The sequence below is a fragment of the Haliotis rufescens genome, unplaced genomic scaffold, assembly GCF_023055435.1.
Source record: "Haliotis rufescens isolate VD_foot unplaced genomic scaffold, xgHalRufe1.0.p SCAF_9, whole genome shotgun sequence".
NCBI classification, from domain to species: domain Eukaryota; kingdom Metazoa; phylum Mollusca; class Gastropoda; order Lepetellida; family Haliotidae; genus Haliotis; species Haliotis rufescens.
In genome coordinates this window covers 16698416-16715427 of record NW_025964383.1, presented here as the reverse complement: position 1 = coordinate 16715427, position 17012 = coordinate 16698416, and the positions used below count along the sequence as shown (strand labels likewise).

At 38.8% G+C, this 17012-nt stretch overlaps 1 protein-coding gene across 1 annotated transcript in view; it reads left to right on the top strand.

Moving 5' to 3' along the window:
- The window catches only part of LOC124119716 (mucin-22-like), a 106231-nt gene that overhangs the window by 49931 nt on the left and 39288 nt on the right, over positions 1–17012 (top strand). The window contains exons 18-27 of the mRNA XM_048390558.1: positions 1346–1447; positions 3060–3182; positions 4725–4826; positions 6439–6561; positions 8104–8205; positions 9817–9939; positions 11482–11583; positions 13198–13320; positions 14861–14962; positions 16577–16699. Of these exons, the coding sequence (XP_048246515.1) occupies positions 1346–1447; positions 3060–3182; positions 4725–4826; positions 6439–6561; positions 8104–8205; positions 9817–9939; positions 11482–11583; positions 13198–13320; positions 14861–14962; positions 16577–16699 (1125 nt within the window). The remainder of the gene's footprint in view (positions 1–1345; positions 1448–3059; positions 3183–4724; positions 4827–6438; positions 6562–8103; positions 8206–9816; positions 9940–11481; positions 11584–13197; positions 13321–14860; positions 14963–16576; positions 16700–17012) is intronic.

Below are 17012 nucleotides of genomic sequence, written 5' to 3'. Positions count from 1 at the left end.
CCCAGTGATTGACATCATGAGCATCGATCCATGCTGTTGGTTGGTGTGTTGTTTAACGCAGCACTCAGCAATATTCAAGCTATATGACGTCGGTCTGTAAATAATCGAATCTGGACCAGACAATCCAGTGATTAATATCATGAGCATCGATCCACGCAATTGGGATCGATGACATGTATCAACCAAGTCAGCGAGCCTGACCACCCGATCCCGTTAGTTGCCTTTTACAACAAGCATAGTCACCCTTTACGGCAAGCATGGGATGCTGAAGACCTATTCTACCCTGGAATCTTCACGGGTCCGATCCATTCAATTGTCATCAATACCTATCCATGCGATAGGTATCGATGACATGCATCAGCAAGTCAGTGAGCCTGACCACCTGATCCCATAAGTGGCATTTTACAACAAGCATAGTCGCCTTTTACAGCAAGCATGGTTGCTGAAGACCTATTCTATCCCGGCTGTTCATGGGTCTTTTCCTAATAGAGATATTCTTTTGAGGAAGTATTTGAGTTAACTTGATTCATTTTCAGGATCTGCTTGGTCATAGTTGATGGACATATTCCTCGGGTAACTTGACATGCAATTGTTACTTAAACAATCCAGAAAATATAAACTTTAGTAATTCGGAAATTGGTATCATTATCAGTAAATGGTTTCAATCTGTGCATATAATTTTAAATGCCTTCCGAATACACCACGTTTTGGGCTGAATGCACAAAGATATTTTATTTGTTTGTTTCTTGTTTAACGCGGCACTCAGCAATATACCAGCTATACGACCGCGGTCTGTAAATAATCGAGTCTGGACGTGACAATCCAGTGATTAACGTCATGAGCATCAACCCACGCATTTTGGACACAATGAAATGATTCAACCAAGTCAGCGAGCCTGGTCACTGGATCCTTTTAGTCGCCTCTTACAACAAGCATAGTCGTCTTTTACGACAAGCATGGGTTGCTGAAGAACTATTCCGGCTCGGGTCTTGTTATGTTGAAAGACATAATAATAAAATCCAGCATGAAAATGAAAGTCCCATGAATCTTACAAAAGTTTTGATGAGCATTCTTCAGGCACGGTAGTGCATATAAAAATACAGGGCTTTTGTCTTTTTCCTCACATTCCCAAGAAGGTTCATACTGACATTCATTATTAAGCCTTTTGTAGTTATGGCACTTTTTGAAAAGGGAGTCATCCATAAACTTAAGAACAGATGATTTAATGTCTTGTTTTGTGAAAAAGTGTACATTCTTAACACATTAGTGAGAAAATATGAAAAGGACATATCTGCCAAAGAACGAGAAAACAGATCTATTTCCATTGATGAACATTTTCTTTCAGCCTGCACTGATGCCGGAATCTCATGTATTGTCACAAGTAACTGTAACTCCTTTGGAATTATTCCTGGTCGCCAGTGTCCAAGTGGTCAGGTTTGCTGTGCTGGTGAGTATTCTGACCTCGTTTGACCTCAAAACATGGGCATTCTTCCCAGGGCATGAACTATTTTCTATTCAACGCAAAGGAAGGTTGATGGTGAGACGAAATAGATGTAGGAGTTGAATTTCAGTTGAGATTTGTTTTTTTTATGATCCTGTGATTAAGGTATTGTGAATAATTTGATAGGAAAGCTAAACGATCAATACAAATATGTAGAATACCTATGAATACCTGCTCCTTAGTGTTCGGACTGTCAAGGAAGTCATTTTGAGAACTTCCAAAGACTGATTTTCATTATACAGTAATTTGTTTTAAAATATAATGAAATTTGCTATATTTGTTAGTTTGTATGTATAAACCTGTCTATATTTATTCTTTGTTTTAACTACTTTGATAGTCCTTTTGAAGTTGGAGTTCTAAGTAAGGATAAGAATTTATGGATGAACAACTTCTTTATTACAATTTAGAGCGACGTTTTCGGTGAAGGTTCACTTGCTTGATAACGGTGTTAGAACCTACACCGAAACGTCCCTCTTAAATTGTAATAAAGAAGTTTTTCATCCATAAATTCTTATCCTTACTTCGTTCTTTATGTTGGCCATATTGTGGATCCTAAGCATAGGTTATGTGACAGCTGGTACGTTTTTCAATTTAAGAGTGAAAGACATGTCTGAGGCGGGTGTTCGTGCCCTACAAATTATGTATGCCTCTCAGGACAAAGGAATAAGCAATCCTTAAAAAGTTTCATAACCACATGTACACTTGTTGCTCAGCATACGGCATTTAGCAATATACACCAGTTAAACAAAACGGCTACTGTTGCTCTTCCTATGCAATGTTCGTCCCATGATGACACTGGTCGTCAATTCACGTTGGTTTACACGTTACGTTATCAAGTAGCACAAGCAGCTCGGTAAGCACACTTTTTCATGTCTTGCAGTTGCTGCACTCTGCTAACAATAGTGGCGGAAACAATGTTGACACTTGTACCAAACACCTCTGCTCCGAATAAACAGCAACACTGAACTTCGGCTATGTTTACGTGTTAGCTCGACCACACAATGCACTTGTGGAATGGTTCGAGTCACATGATAAAATTGAAGCAAATTAATATAAAAACTTAATTTTTTAATTTTTTATTGCTGCATGGGTTTATGGATAATCACACATTGAATGGATAATGAAGTGGGACCTATTTCAATAATAAAGAACCTATTTTAGTGGTGTTGTGATGTGCTTAAAACGTAAATATGCCTCTTGACGTAAGGGTGCAGGCAATTAGATGAAACAGCCTGTCAGTAAGCCCTGTTCGTGGATTTTAGGGCGCCGCTCATTACAGGATTCTTTTTAAACCCATCTCTAATAAAACACAAGATCAGTCTTAATTTCAGCATCTTAGAAACATAATAAAGTTTGCTCTACCCCTTTGTATATTGTAAAAAAGAAAAGTTTTGCTTTGAGCTATTATGGCGTCAAAGCACTCGGGCGTAAGTGCACTGGTGCTTCAACTGTAATAGAACACGCCAAAACTATTCATATTAAACTGTACATGGGGATAGAGCAAGCTTTATTTCTTCAATAGAGCTGTATTTTCATGACATCAATTGTTCTGTTTCAGATGCCCTTACTTTAGCAACAACGACCTTAGCAACAACGACCTTAGCAGCAACGACCGTAGCAACAACGACTTTAGCCACAACGACCTTAGCAACAACGACTTTAGCAACAACAACACTTCAACGTAAGTGGTATGAATTAATATGCAGTCGACTATGGTCAAGTCCACCGACTATGTTTAAGTAGGAAATTCAGGCGCTTCTGAATTTGTCAGCATGTATTTCCCAATAGATTTGTTTTGTTTGTTTTTTTAACGCCGCACTCAGCAATAGTCCAGCTATATGACGGCGGTCTGTAAATAATCGAGTCTGGACGAGACAACCCAGTGATTGACATCATGAGCATCGATCCATGCTGTTGGTTGGTGTGTTGTTTAACGCAGCACTCAGCAATGTTCAAGCTATATGACGTCGGTCTGTAAATAATCGAATCTGGACCAGACAATCCAGTGATTAATATCATGAGCATCGATCCACGCAATTGGGATCGATGACATGTATCAACCAAGTCAGCGAGCCTGACCACCCGATCCCGTTAGTTTCCTTTTACAACAAGCACAGTCGCCCTTTACGGCAAGCATGGGATGCTGAAGACCTATTCTACCCTGGAATCTTCACGGGTCCGATCCATTCAATTGTCATCAATACCTATCCATGCGATAGGTATCGATGACATGCATCAGCAAGTCAGTGAGCCTGACCACCTGATCCCATAAGTGGCATTTTACAACAAGCATAGTCGCCTCTTACAGCAAGCATGGTTGCTGAAGACCTATTCTATCCCGGCTGTTCATGGGTCTTTTCCCAATAGAGATATTCTTTTGAGGAAGTATTTGAGTTAACTTGATTCATTTTCAGGATCTGCTTGGTCATAGTTGATGGACATATTCCTCGGGTAACTTGACATGCAATTGTTACTTAAACAATCCAGAAAATATAAACTTTAGTAATTCGGAAATGGGTATCATTATCAGTAAATGGTTTCAATCTGTGCATATAATTTTAAATGCCTTCCGAATACACCACGTTTTGGGCTGAATGCACAAAGATATTTTATTTGTTTGTTTCTTGTTTAACGCGGCACTCAGCAATATACCAGCTATACGACCGCGGTCTGTAAATAATCGAGTCTGGACGTGACAATCCAGTGATTAACGTCATGAGCATCAACCCACGCATTTTGGACACAATGAAATGATTCAACCAAGTCAGCGAGCCTGGTCACTGGATCCTTTTAGTCGCCTCTTACAACAAGCATAGTCGTCTTTTACGACAAGCATGGGTTGCTGAAGAACTATTCCGGCTCGGGTCTTGTTATGTTGAAAGACATAATAATAAAATCCAGCATGAAAATGAAAGTCCCATGAATCTTACAAAAGTTTTGATGAGCATTCTTCAGGCACGGTAGTGCATATAAAAATACAGGGCTTTTGTCTTTTTCCTCACATTCCCAAGAAGGTTCATACTGACATTCATTATTAAGCCTTTTGTAGTTATGGCACTTTTTGAAAAGGGAGTCATCCATAAACTTAAGAACAGATGATTTAATGTCTTGTTTTGTGAAAAAGTGTACATTCTTAACACATTAGTGAGAAAATATGAAAAGGACATATCTGCCAAAGAACGAGAAAACAGATCTATTTCCATTGATGAACATTTTCTTTCAGCCTGCACTGATGCCGGAATCTCATGTATTGTCACAAGTAACTGTAACTCCTTTGGAATTATTCCTGGTCGCCAGTGTCCAAGTGGTCAGGTTTGCTGTGCTGGTGAGTATTCTGACCTCGTTTGACCTCAAAACATGGGCATTCTTCCCAGGGCATGAACTATTTTCTATTCAACGCAAAGGAAGGTTGATGGTGAGACGAAATAGATGTAGGAGTTGAATTTCAGTTGAGATTTGTTTTTTTTATGATCCTGTGATTAAGGTATTGTGAATAATTTGATAGGAAAGCTAAACGATCAATACAAATATGTAGAATACCTATGAATACCTGCTCCTTAGTGTTCGGACTGTCAAGGAAGTCATTTTGAGAACTTCCAAAGACTGATTTTCATTATACAGTAATTTGTTTTAAAATATAATGAAATTTGCTATATTTGTTAGTTTGTATGTATAAACCTGTCTATATTTATTCTTTGTTTTAACTACTTTGATAGTCCTTTTGAAGTTGGAGTTCTAAGTAAGGATAAGAATTTATGGATGAACAACTTCTTTATTACAATTTAGAGCGACGTTTTCGGTGAAGGTTCACTTGCTTGATAACGGTGTTAGAACCTACACCGAAACGTCGCTCTTAAATTGTAATAAAGAAGTTGTTCATCCATAAATTCTTATCCTTACTTCGTTCTTTATGTTGGCCATATTGTGGATCCTAAGCATAGGTTATGTGACAGCTGGTACGTTTTTCAATTTAAGAGTGAAAGACATGTCTGAGGCGGGTGTTCGTGCCCTACAAATTATGTATGCCTCTCAGGACAAAGGAATAAGCAATCCTTAAAAAGTTTCATAACCACATGTACACTTGTTGCTCAGCATACGGCATTTAGCAATATACACCAGTTAAACAAAACGGCTACTGTTGCTCTTCCTATGCAGTGTTCGTCCCATGATGACACTGGTCGTCAATTCACGTTGGTTTACACGTTACGTTATCATGTAGCACAAGCAGCTCGGTAAGCACACTTTTTCATGTCTTGCAGTTGCTGCACTCTGCTAACAATAGTGGCGGAAACAATGTTGACACTTGTACCAAACACCTCTGCTCCGAATAAACAGCAACACTGAACTTCGGCTATGTTTACGTGTTAGCTCGACCACACAATGCACTTGTGGAATGGTTCGAGTCACATGATAAAATTGAAGCAAATTAATATAAAAACTTAATTTTTTAATTTTTTATTGCTGCATGGGTTTATGGATAATCACACATTGAATGGATAATGAAGTGGGACCTATTTCAATAATAAAGAACCTATTTTAGTGGTGTTGTGATGTGCTTAAAACGTAAATATGCCTCTTGACGTAAGGGTGCAGGCAATTAGATGAAACAGCCTGTCAGTAAGCCCTGTTCGTGGATTTTAGGGCGCCGCTCATTACAGGATTCTTTTTAAACCCATCTCTAATAAAACACAAGATCAGTCTTAATTTCAGCATCTTAGAAACATAATAAAGTTTGCTCTACCCCTTTGTATATTGTAAAAAAGAAAAGTTTTGCTTTGAGCTATTATGGCGTCAAAGCACTCGGGCGTAAGTGCACTGGTGCTTCAACTGTAATAGAACACGCCAAAACTATTCATATTAAACTGTACATGGGGATAGAGCAAACTTTATTTCTTCAATAGAGCTGTATTTTCATGACATCAATTGTTCTGTTTCAGATGCCCTTACTTTAGCAACAACGACCTTAGCAACAACGACCTTAGCAGCAACGACCGTAGCAACAACGACTTTAGCCACAACGACCTTAGCAACAACGACTTTAGCAACAACAACACTTCAACGTAAGTGGTATGAATTAATATGCAGTCGACTATGGTCAAGTCCACCGACTATGTTTAAGTAGGAAATTCAGGCGCTTCTGAATTTGTCAGCATGTATTTCCCAATAGATTTGTTTTGTTTGTTTTTTTAACGCCGCACTCAGCAATAGTCCAGCTATATGACGGCGGTCTGTAAATAATCGAGTCTGGACGAGACAACCCAGTGATTGACATCATGAGCATCGATCCATGCTGTTGGTTGGTGTGTTGTTTAACGCAGCACTCAGCAATATTCAAGCTATATGACGTCGGTCTGTAAATAATCGAATCTGGACCAGACAATCCAGTGATTAATATCATGAGCATCGATCCACGCAATTGGGATCGATGACATGTATCAACCAAGTCAGCGAGCCTGACCACCCGATCCCGTTAGTTGCCTTTTACAACAAGCATAGTCACCCTTTACGGCAAGCATGGGATGCTGAAGACCTATTCTACCCTGGAATCTTCACGGGTCCGATCCATTCAATTGTCATCAATACCTATCCATGCGATAGGTATCGATGACATGCATCAGCAAGTCAGTGAGCCTGACCACCTGATCCCATAAGTGGCATTTTACAACAAGCATAGTCGCCTTTTACAGCAAGCATGGTTGCTGAAGACCTATTCTATCCCGGCTGTTCATGGGTCTTTTCCCAATAGAGATATTCTTTTGAGGAAGTATTTGAGTTAACTTGATTCATTTTCAGGATCTGCTTGGTCATAGTTGATGGACATATTCCTCGGGTAACTTGACATGCAATTGTTACTTAAACAATCCAGAAAATATAAACTTTAGTAATTCGGAAATGGGTATCATTATCAGTAAATGGTTTCAATCTGTGCATATAATTTTAAATGCCTTCCGAATACACCACGTTTTGGGCTGAATGCACAAAGATATTTTATTTGTTTGTTTCTTGTTTAACGCGGCACTCAGCAATATACCAGCCATACGACCGCGGTCTGTAAATAATCGAGTCTGGACGTGACAATCCAGTGATTAACGTCATGAGCATCAACCCACGCATTTTGGACACAATGAAATGATTCAACCAAGTCAGCGAGCCTGGTCACTGGATCCTTTTAGTTGCCTCTTACAACAAGCATAGTCGTCTTTTACGACAAGCATGGGTTGCTGAAGAACTATTCCGGCTCGGGTCTTGTTATGTTGAAAGACATAATAATAAAATCCAGCATGAAAATGAAAGTCCCATGAATCTTACAAAAGTTTTGATGAGCATTCTTCAGGCACGGTAGTGCATATAAAAATACAGGGCTTTTGTCTTTTTCCTCACATTCCCAAGAAGGTTCATACTGACATTCATTATTAAGCCTTTTGTAGTTATGGCACTTTTTGAAAAGGGAGTCATCCATAAACTTAAGAACAGATGATTTAATGTCTTGTTTTGTGAAAAAGTGTACATTCTTAACACATTAGTGAGAAAATATGAAAAGGACATATCTGCCAAAGAACGAGAAAACAGATCTATTTCCATTGATGAACATTTTCTTTCAGCCTGCACTGATGCCGGAATCTCATGTATTGTCACAAGTAACTGTAACTCCTTTGGAATTATTCCTGGTCGCCAGTGTCCAAGTGGTCAGGTTTGCTGTGCTGGTGAGTATTCTGACCTCGTTTGACCTCAAAACATGGGCATTCTTCCCAGGGCATGAACTATTTTCTATTCAACGCAAAGGAAGGTTGATGGTGAGAAGAAATAGATGTAGGAGTTGAATTTCAGTTGAGATTTGTTTTTTTATGATCCTGTGATTAAGGTATTGTGAATAATTTGATAGGAAAGCTAAACGATCAATACAAATATGTAGAATACCTATGAATACCTGCTCCTTAGTGTTCGGACTGTCAAGGAAGTCATTTTGAGAACTTCCAAAGACTGATTTTCATTATACAGTAATTTGTTTTAAAATATAATGAAATTTGCTATATTTGTTAGTTTGTATGTATAAACCTGTCTATATTTATTCTTTGTTTTAACTACTTTGATAGTCCTTTTGAAGTTGGAGTTCTAAGTAAGGATAAGAATTTATGGATGAACAACTTCTTTATTACAATTTAGAGCGACGTTTTCGGTGAAGGTTCACTTGCTTGATAACGGTGTTAGAACCTACACCGAAACGTCCCTCTTAAATTGTAATAAAGAAGTTGTTCATCCATAAATTCTTATCCTTACTTCGTTCTTTATGTTGGCCATATTGTGGATCCTAAGCATAGGTTATGTGACAGCTGGTACGTTTTTCAATTTAAGAGTGAAAGACATGTCTGAGGCGGGTGTTCGTGCCCTACAAATTATGTATGCCTCTCAGGACAAAGGAATAAGCAATCCTTAAAAAGTTTCATAACCACATGTACACTTGTTGCTCAGCATACGGCATTTAGCAATATACACCAGTTAAACAAAACGGCTACTGTTGCTCTTCCTATGCAATGTTCGTCCCATGATGACACTGGTCGTCAATTCACGTTGGTTTACACGTTACGTTATCATGTAGCACAAGCAGCTCGGTAAGCACACTTTTTCATGTCTTGCAGTTGCTGCACTCTGCTAACAATAGTGGCGGAAACAATGTTGACACTTGTACCAAACACCTCTGCTCCGAATAAACAGCAACACTGAACTTCGGCTATGTTTACGTGTTAGCTCGACCACACAATGCACTTGTGGAATGGTTCGAGTCACATGATAAAATTGAAGCAAATTAATATAAAAACTTAATTTTTTAATTTTTTATTGCTGCATGGGTTTATGGATAATCACACATTGAATGGATAATGAAGTGGGACCTATTTCAATAATAAAGAACCTATTTTAGTGGTGTTGTGATGTGCTTAAAACGTAAATATGCCTCTTGACGTAAGGGTGCAGGCAATTAGATGAAACAGCCTGTCAGTAAGCCCTGTTCGTGGATTTTAGGGCGCCGCTCATTACAGGATTCTTTTTAAACCCATCTCTAATAAAACACAAGATCAGTCTTAATTTCAGCATCTTAGAAACATAATAAAGTTTGCTCTACCCCTTTGTATATTGTAAAAAAGAAAAGTTTTGCTTTGAGCTATTATGGCGTCAAAGCACTCGGGCGTAAGTGCACTGGTGCTTCAACTGTAATAGAACACGCCAAAACTATTCATATTAAACTGTACATGGGGATAGAGCAAGCTTTATTTCTTCAATAGAGCTGTATTTTCATGACATCAATTGTTCTGTTTCAGATGCCCTTACTTTAGCAACAACGACCTTAGCAACAACGACCTTAGCAGCAACGACCGTAGCAACAACGACTTTAGCCACAACGACCTTAGCAACAACGACTTTAGCAACAACAACACTTCAACGTAAGTGGTATGAATTAATATGCAGTCGACTATGGTCAAGTCCACCGACTATGTTTAAGTAGGAAATTCAGGCGCTTCTGAATTTGTCAGCATGTATTTCCCAATAGATTTGTTTTGTTTGTTTTTTTAACGCCGCACTCAGCAATAGTCCAGCTATATGACGGCGGTCTGTAAATAATCGAGTCTGGACGAGACAACCCAGTGATTGACATCATGAGCATCGATCCATGCTGTTGGTTGGTGTGTTGTTTAACGCAGCACTCAGCAATGTTCAAGCTATATGACGTCGGTCTGTAAATAATCGAATCTGGACCAGACAATCCAGTGATTAATATCATGAGCATCGATCCACGCAATTGGGATCGATGACATGTATCAACCAAGTCAGCGAGCCTGACCACCCAATCCCGTTAGTTGCCTTTTACAACAAGCACAGTCGCCCTTTACGGCAAGCATGGGATGCTGAAGACCTATTCTACCCTGGAATCTTCACGGGTCCGATCCATTCAATTGTCATCAATACCTATCCATGCGATAGGTATCGATGACATGCATCAGCAAGTCAGTGAGCCTGACCACCTGATCCCATAAGTGGCATTTTACAACAAGCATAGTCGCCTTTTACAGCAAGCATGGTTGCTGAAGACCTATTCTATCCCGGCTGTTCATGGGTCTTTTCCCAATAGAGATATTCTTTTGAGGAAGTATTTGAGTTAACTTGATTCATTTTCAGGATCTGCTTGGTCATAGTTGATGGACATATTCCTCGGGTAACTTGACATGCAATTGTTACTTAAACAATCCAGAAAATATAAACTTTAGTAATTCGGAAATGGGTATCATTATCAGTAAATGGTTTCAATCTGTGCATATAATTTTAAATGCCTTCCGAATACACCACGTTTTGGGCTGAATGCACAAAGATATTTTATTTGTTTGTTTCTTGTTTAACGCGGCACTCAGCAATATACCAGCTATACGACCGCGGTCTGTAAATAATCGAGTCTGGACGTGACAATCCAGTGATTAACGTCATGAGCATCAACCCACGCATTTTGGACACAATGAAATGATTCAACCAAGTCAGCGAGCCTGGTCACTGGATCCTTTTAGTCGCCTCTTACAACAAGCATAGTCGTCTTTTACGACAAGCAAGGGTTGCTGAAGAACTATTCCGGCTCGGGTCTTGTTATGTTGAAAGACATAATAATAAAATCCAGCATGAAAATGAAAGTCCCATGAATCTTACAAAAGTTTTGATGAGCATTCTTCAGGCACGGTAGTGCATATAAAAATACAGGGCTTTTGTCTTTTTCCTCACATTCCCAAGAAGGTTCATACTGACATTCATTATTAAGCCTTTTGTAGTTATGGCACTTTTTGAAAAGGGAGTCATCCATAAACTTAAGAACAGATGATTTAATGTCTTGTTTTGTGAAAAAGTGTACATTCTTAACCCATTAGTGAGAAAATATGAAAAGGCCATTTCTGCCAAAGAACGAGAAAACAGATCTATTTCCATTGATGAACATTTTCTTTCAGCCTGCACTGATGCCGGAATCTCATGTATTGTCACAAGCACCTGTAACTCCATTGGAATTATTCCTGGTCGCCAGTGTCCAAGTGGTCAGGTTTGCTGTGCTGGTGAGTATTCTGACCTCGTTTGACCTCAAAACATGGGCATTCTTCCCAGGGCATGAACTATTTTCTATTCAACGCAAAGGAAGGTTGATGGTGAGACGAAATAGATGTAGGAATTGAATTTCCATTATGAGATTTGTTTTTTTTATGATCCTGTGATTAAGGTATTGTGAATAATTTGATAGGAAAGCTAAACGATCAATACAAATATGTAGAATACCTATGAATACCTGCTCCTTAGTGTTCGGACTGTCAAGGAAGTCATTTTGAGAACTTCCAAAGACTGATTTTCATTATACAGTAATTTGTTTTAAAATATAATGAAATTTGCTATATTTGTTAGTTTGTATGTATAAACCTGTCTATATTTATTCTTTGTTTTAACTACTTTGATAGTCCTTTTGAAGTTGGAGTTCTAAGTAAGGATAAGAATTTATGGATGAACAACTTCTTTATTACAATTTAGAGCGACGTTTTCGGTGAAGGTTCACTTGCTTGATAACGGTGTTAGAACCTACACCGAAACGTCCCTCTTAAATTGTAATAAAGAAGTTGTTCATCCATAAATTCTTATCCTTACTTCGTTCTTTATGTTGGCAATATTGTGGATCCTAAGCATAGGTTATGTGACAGCTGGTACGTTTTTCAATTTAAGAGTGAAAGACATGTCTGAGGCGGGTGTTCGTGCCCTACAAATTATGTATGCCTCTCAGGACAAAGGAATAAGCAATCCTTAAAAAGTTTCATAACCACATGTACACTTGTTGCTCAGCATACGGCATTTAGCAATATACACCAGTTAAACAAAACGGCTACTGTTGCTCTTCCTATGCAATGTTCGTCCCATGATGACACTGGTCGTCAATTCACGTTGGTTTACACGTTACGTTATCATGTAGCACAAGCAGCTCGGTAAGCACACTTTTTCATGTCTTGCAGTTGCTGCACTCCGCTAACAATAGTGGCGGAAACAATGTTGACACTTGTACCAAACACCTCTGCTCCGAATAAACAGCAACACTGAACTTCGGCTATGTTTACGTGTTAGCTCGACCACACAATGCACTTGTAGAATGGTTCGAGTCACATGATAAAATTGAAGCAAATTAATATAAAAACTTAATTTTTTAATTTTTTATTGCTGCATGGGTTTATGGATAATCACACATTGAATGGATAATGAAGTGGGACCTATTTCAATAATAAAGAACCTATTTTAGTGGTGTTGTGATGTGCTTAAAACGTAAATATGCCTCTTGACGTAAGGGTGCAGGCAATTAGATGAAACAGCCTGTCAGTAAGCCCTGTTCGTGGATTTTAGGGCGCCGCTCATTACAGGATTCTTTTTAAACCCATCTCTAATAAAACACAAGATCAGTCTTAATTTCAGCATCTTAGAAACATAATAAAGTTTGCTCTACCCCTTTGTATATTGTAAAAAAGAAAAGTTTTGCTTTGAGCTATTATGGCGTCAAAGCACTCGGGCGTAAGTGCACTGGTGCTTCAACTGTAATAGAACACGCCAAAACTATTCATATTAAACTGTACATGGGGATAGAGCAAACTTTATTTCTTCAATAGAGCTGTATTTTCATGACATCAATTGTTCTGTTTCAGATGCCCTTACTTTAGCAACAACGACCTTAGCAACAACGACCTTAGCAGCAACGACCGTAGCAACAACGACTTTAGCCACAACGACCTTAGCAACAACGACTTTAGCAACAACAACACTTCAACGTAAGTGGTATGAATTAATATGCAGTCGACTATGGTCAAGTCCACCGACTATTTTAGTAGGAAATTCAGGCGCTTCTGAATTTGTCAGCATGTATTTCCCAACAGATTTGTTTTGTTTGTTTTTTTAACGCCGCACTCAGCAATATTCCAGCTATATGACGGCGGTCTGTAAATAATCGAGTCTGGACGAGACAACCCAGTGATTGACATCATGAGCATCGATCCATGCTGTTGGTTGGTGTGTTGTTTAACGCAGCACTCAGCAATATTCAAGCTATATGACGTAGGTCTGTAAATAATCGAATCTGGACCAGACAATCCAGTGATTAATATCATGAGCATCGATCCACGCAATTGGGATCGATGACATGTATCAACCAAGTCAGCGAGCCTGACCACCCGATCCCTTTAGTTGCCTTTTACAACAAGCATAGTCACCCTTTACGGCAAGCATGGGATGCTGAAGACCTATTCTAGCCCGGAATCTTCACGGGTCCGATCCATTCAATTGTCATCAATACCGATCCATGCGATAGGTATCGATGACATGCATCAGCAAGTCAGTGAGCCTGACCACCTGATCCCATAAGTGGCATTTTACAACAAGCATAGTCGCCTTTTACAGCAAGCATGGTTGCTGAAGACCTATTCTATCCCGGCTGTTCATGGGTCTTTTCCCAATAGAGATATTCTTTTGAGGAAGTATTTGAGTTAACTTGATTCATTTTCAGGATCTGCTTGGTCATAGTTGATGGACATATTCCTCGGGTAACTTGACATGCAATTGTTACTTAAACAATCCAGAAAATATAAACTTTAGTAATTCGGAAATGGGTATCATTATCAGTAAATGGTTTCAATCTGTGCATATAATTTTAAATGCCTTCCGAATACACCACGTTTTGGGCTGAATGCACAAAGATATTTTATTTGTTTGTTTCTTGTTTAACGCGGCACTCAGCAATATACCAGCTATACGACTGCGGTCTGTAAAAAATCGAGTCTGGACGTGACAATCCAGTGATTAACGTCATGAGCATCAACCCACGCATTTTGGACACAATGAAATGATTCAACCAAGTCAGCGAGCCTGGTCACTGGATCCTTTTAGTCGCCTCTTACAACAAGCATAGTCGTCTTTTACGACAAGCATGGGTTGCTGAAGAACTATTCCGGCTCGGGTCTTGTTATGTTGAAAGACATAATAATAAAATCCAGCATGAAAATGAAAGTCCCATGAATCTTACAAAAGTTTTGATGAGCATTCTTCAGGCACGGTAGTGCATATAAAAATACAGGGCTTTTGTCTTTTTCCTCACATTCCCAAGAAGGTTCATACTGACATTCATTATTAAGCCTTTTGTAGTTATGGCACTTTTTGAAAAGGGAGTCATCCATAAACTTAAGAACAGATGATTTAATGTCTTGTTTTGTGAAAAAGTGTACATTCTTAACCCATTAGTGAGAAAATATGAAAAGGCCATTTCTGCCAAAGAACGAGAAAACAGATCTATTTCCATTGATGAACATTTTCTTTCAGCCTGCACTGATGCCGGAATCTCATGTATTGTCACAAGCAACTGTAACTCCATTGGAATTATTACTGGTCGCCAGTGTCCAAGTGGTCAGGTTTGCTGTGCTGGTGAGTATTCTGACCTCGTTTGACCTCAAAACATGGGCATTCTTCCCAGGGCATGAACTATTTTCTATTCAACGCAAAGGAAGGTTGATGGTGAGAAGAAATAGATGTAGGAATTGAATTTCCATTATGAGATTTGTTTTTTTTATGATCCTGTGATTAAGGTATTGTGAATAATTTGATAGGAAAGCTAAACGATCAATACAAATATGTAGAATACCTATGAATACCTGCTCCTCAGTGTTCGGACTGTCAAGGAAGTCATTTTGAGAACTTCCAAAGACTGATTTTCATTATACAGTAATTTGTTTTAAAATATAATGAAATTTGCCATATTTGTTAGTTTGTATGTATAAACCTGTCTATATTTATTCTTTGCTTTAACTACTTTGATAGTCCTTTTGAAGTTGGAGTTCTAAGTAAGGATAAGAATTTATGGATGAACAACTTCTTTATTACAATTTAGAGCAACGTTTTCGGTGAAGGTTCACTTGCTTGATAACGGTGTTAGAACCTACACCGAAACGTCCCTCTTAAATTGTAATAAAGAAGTTGTTCATCCATAAATTCTTATCCTTACTTCGTTCTTTATGTTGGCAATATTGTGGATCCTAAGCATAGGTTATGTGACAGCTGGTACGTTTTTCAATTTAAGAGTGAAAGACATGTCTGAGGCGGGTGTTCGTGCCCTACAAATTATGTATGCCTCTCAGGACAAAGGAATAAGCAATCCTTAAAAAGTTTCATAACCACATGTACACTTGTTGCTCAGCATACGGCATTTAGCAATATACACCAGTTAAACAAAACGGCTACTGTTGCTCTTCCTATGCAATGTTCGTCCCATGATGACACTGGTCGTCAATTCACGTTGGTTTACACGTTACGTTATCATGTAGCACAAGCAGCTCGGTAAGCACACTTTTTCATGTCTTGCAGTTGCTGCACTCCGCTAACAATAGTGGCGGAAACAATGTTGACACTTGTACCAAACACCTCTGCTCCGAATAAACAGCAACACTGAACTTCGGCTATGTTTACGTGTTAGCTCGACCACACAATGCACTTGTAGAATGGTTCGAGTCACGTGATAAAATTGAAGCAAATTAATATAAAAACTTAATTTTTTAATTTTTTATTGCTGCATGGGTTTATGGATAATCACACATTGAATGGATAATGAAGTGGGACCTATTTCAATAATAAAGAACCTATTTTAGTGGTGTTGTGATGTGCTTAAAACGTAAATATGCCTCTTGACGTAAGGGTGCAGGCAATTAGATGAAACAGCCTGTCAGTAAGCCCTGTTCGTGGATTTTAGGGCGCCGCTCATTACAGGATTCTTTTTAAACCCATCTCTAATAAAACACAAGATCAGTCTTTATTTCAGCATCTAAGAAACATAATAAAGTTTGCTCTACCCCTTTGTATATTGTAAAAAAGAAAAGTTTTGCTTTGAGCTATTATGGCGTCAAAGCACTCGGGCGTAAGTGCACTGGTGCTTCAACTGTAATAGAACACGCCAAAACTATTCATATTAAACTGTACATGGGGATAGAGCAAACTTTATTTCTTCAATAGAGCTGTATTTTCATGACATCAATTGTTCTGTTTCAGATGCCCTTACTTTAGCAACAACGACCTTAGCAACAACGACCTTAGCAGCAACGACCGTAGCAACAACGACTTTAGCCACAACGACCTTAGCAACAACGACTTTAGCAACAACAACACTTCAACGTAAGTGGTATGAATTAATATGCAGTCGACTATGGTCAAGTCCACCGACTATTTTAGTAGGAAATTCAGGCGCTTCTGAATTTGTCAGCATGTATTTCCCAACAGATTTGTTTTGTTTGTTTTTTTAACGCCGCACTCAGCAATATTCCAGCTATATGACGGCGGTCTGTAAATAATCGAGTCTGGACGAGACAACCCAGTGATTGACATCATGAGCATCGATCCATGCTGTTGGTTGGTGTGTTGTTTAACGCAGCACTCAGCAATATTCAAGCTATATGACGTAGGTCTGTAAATAATCGAATCTGGACCA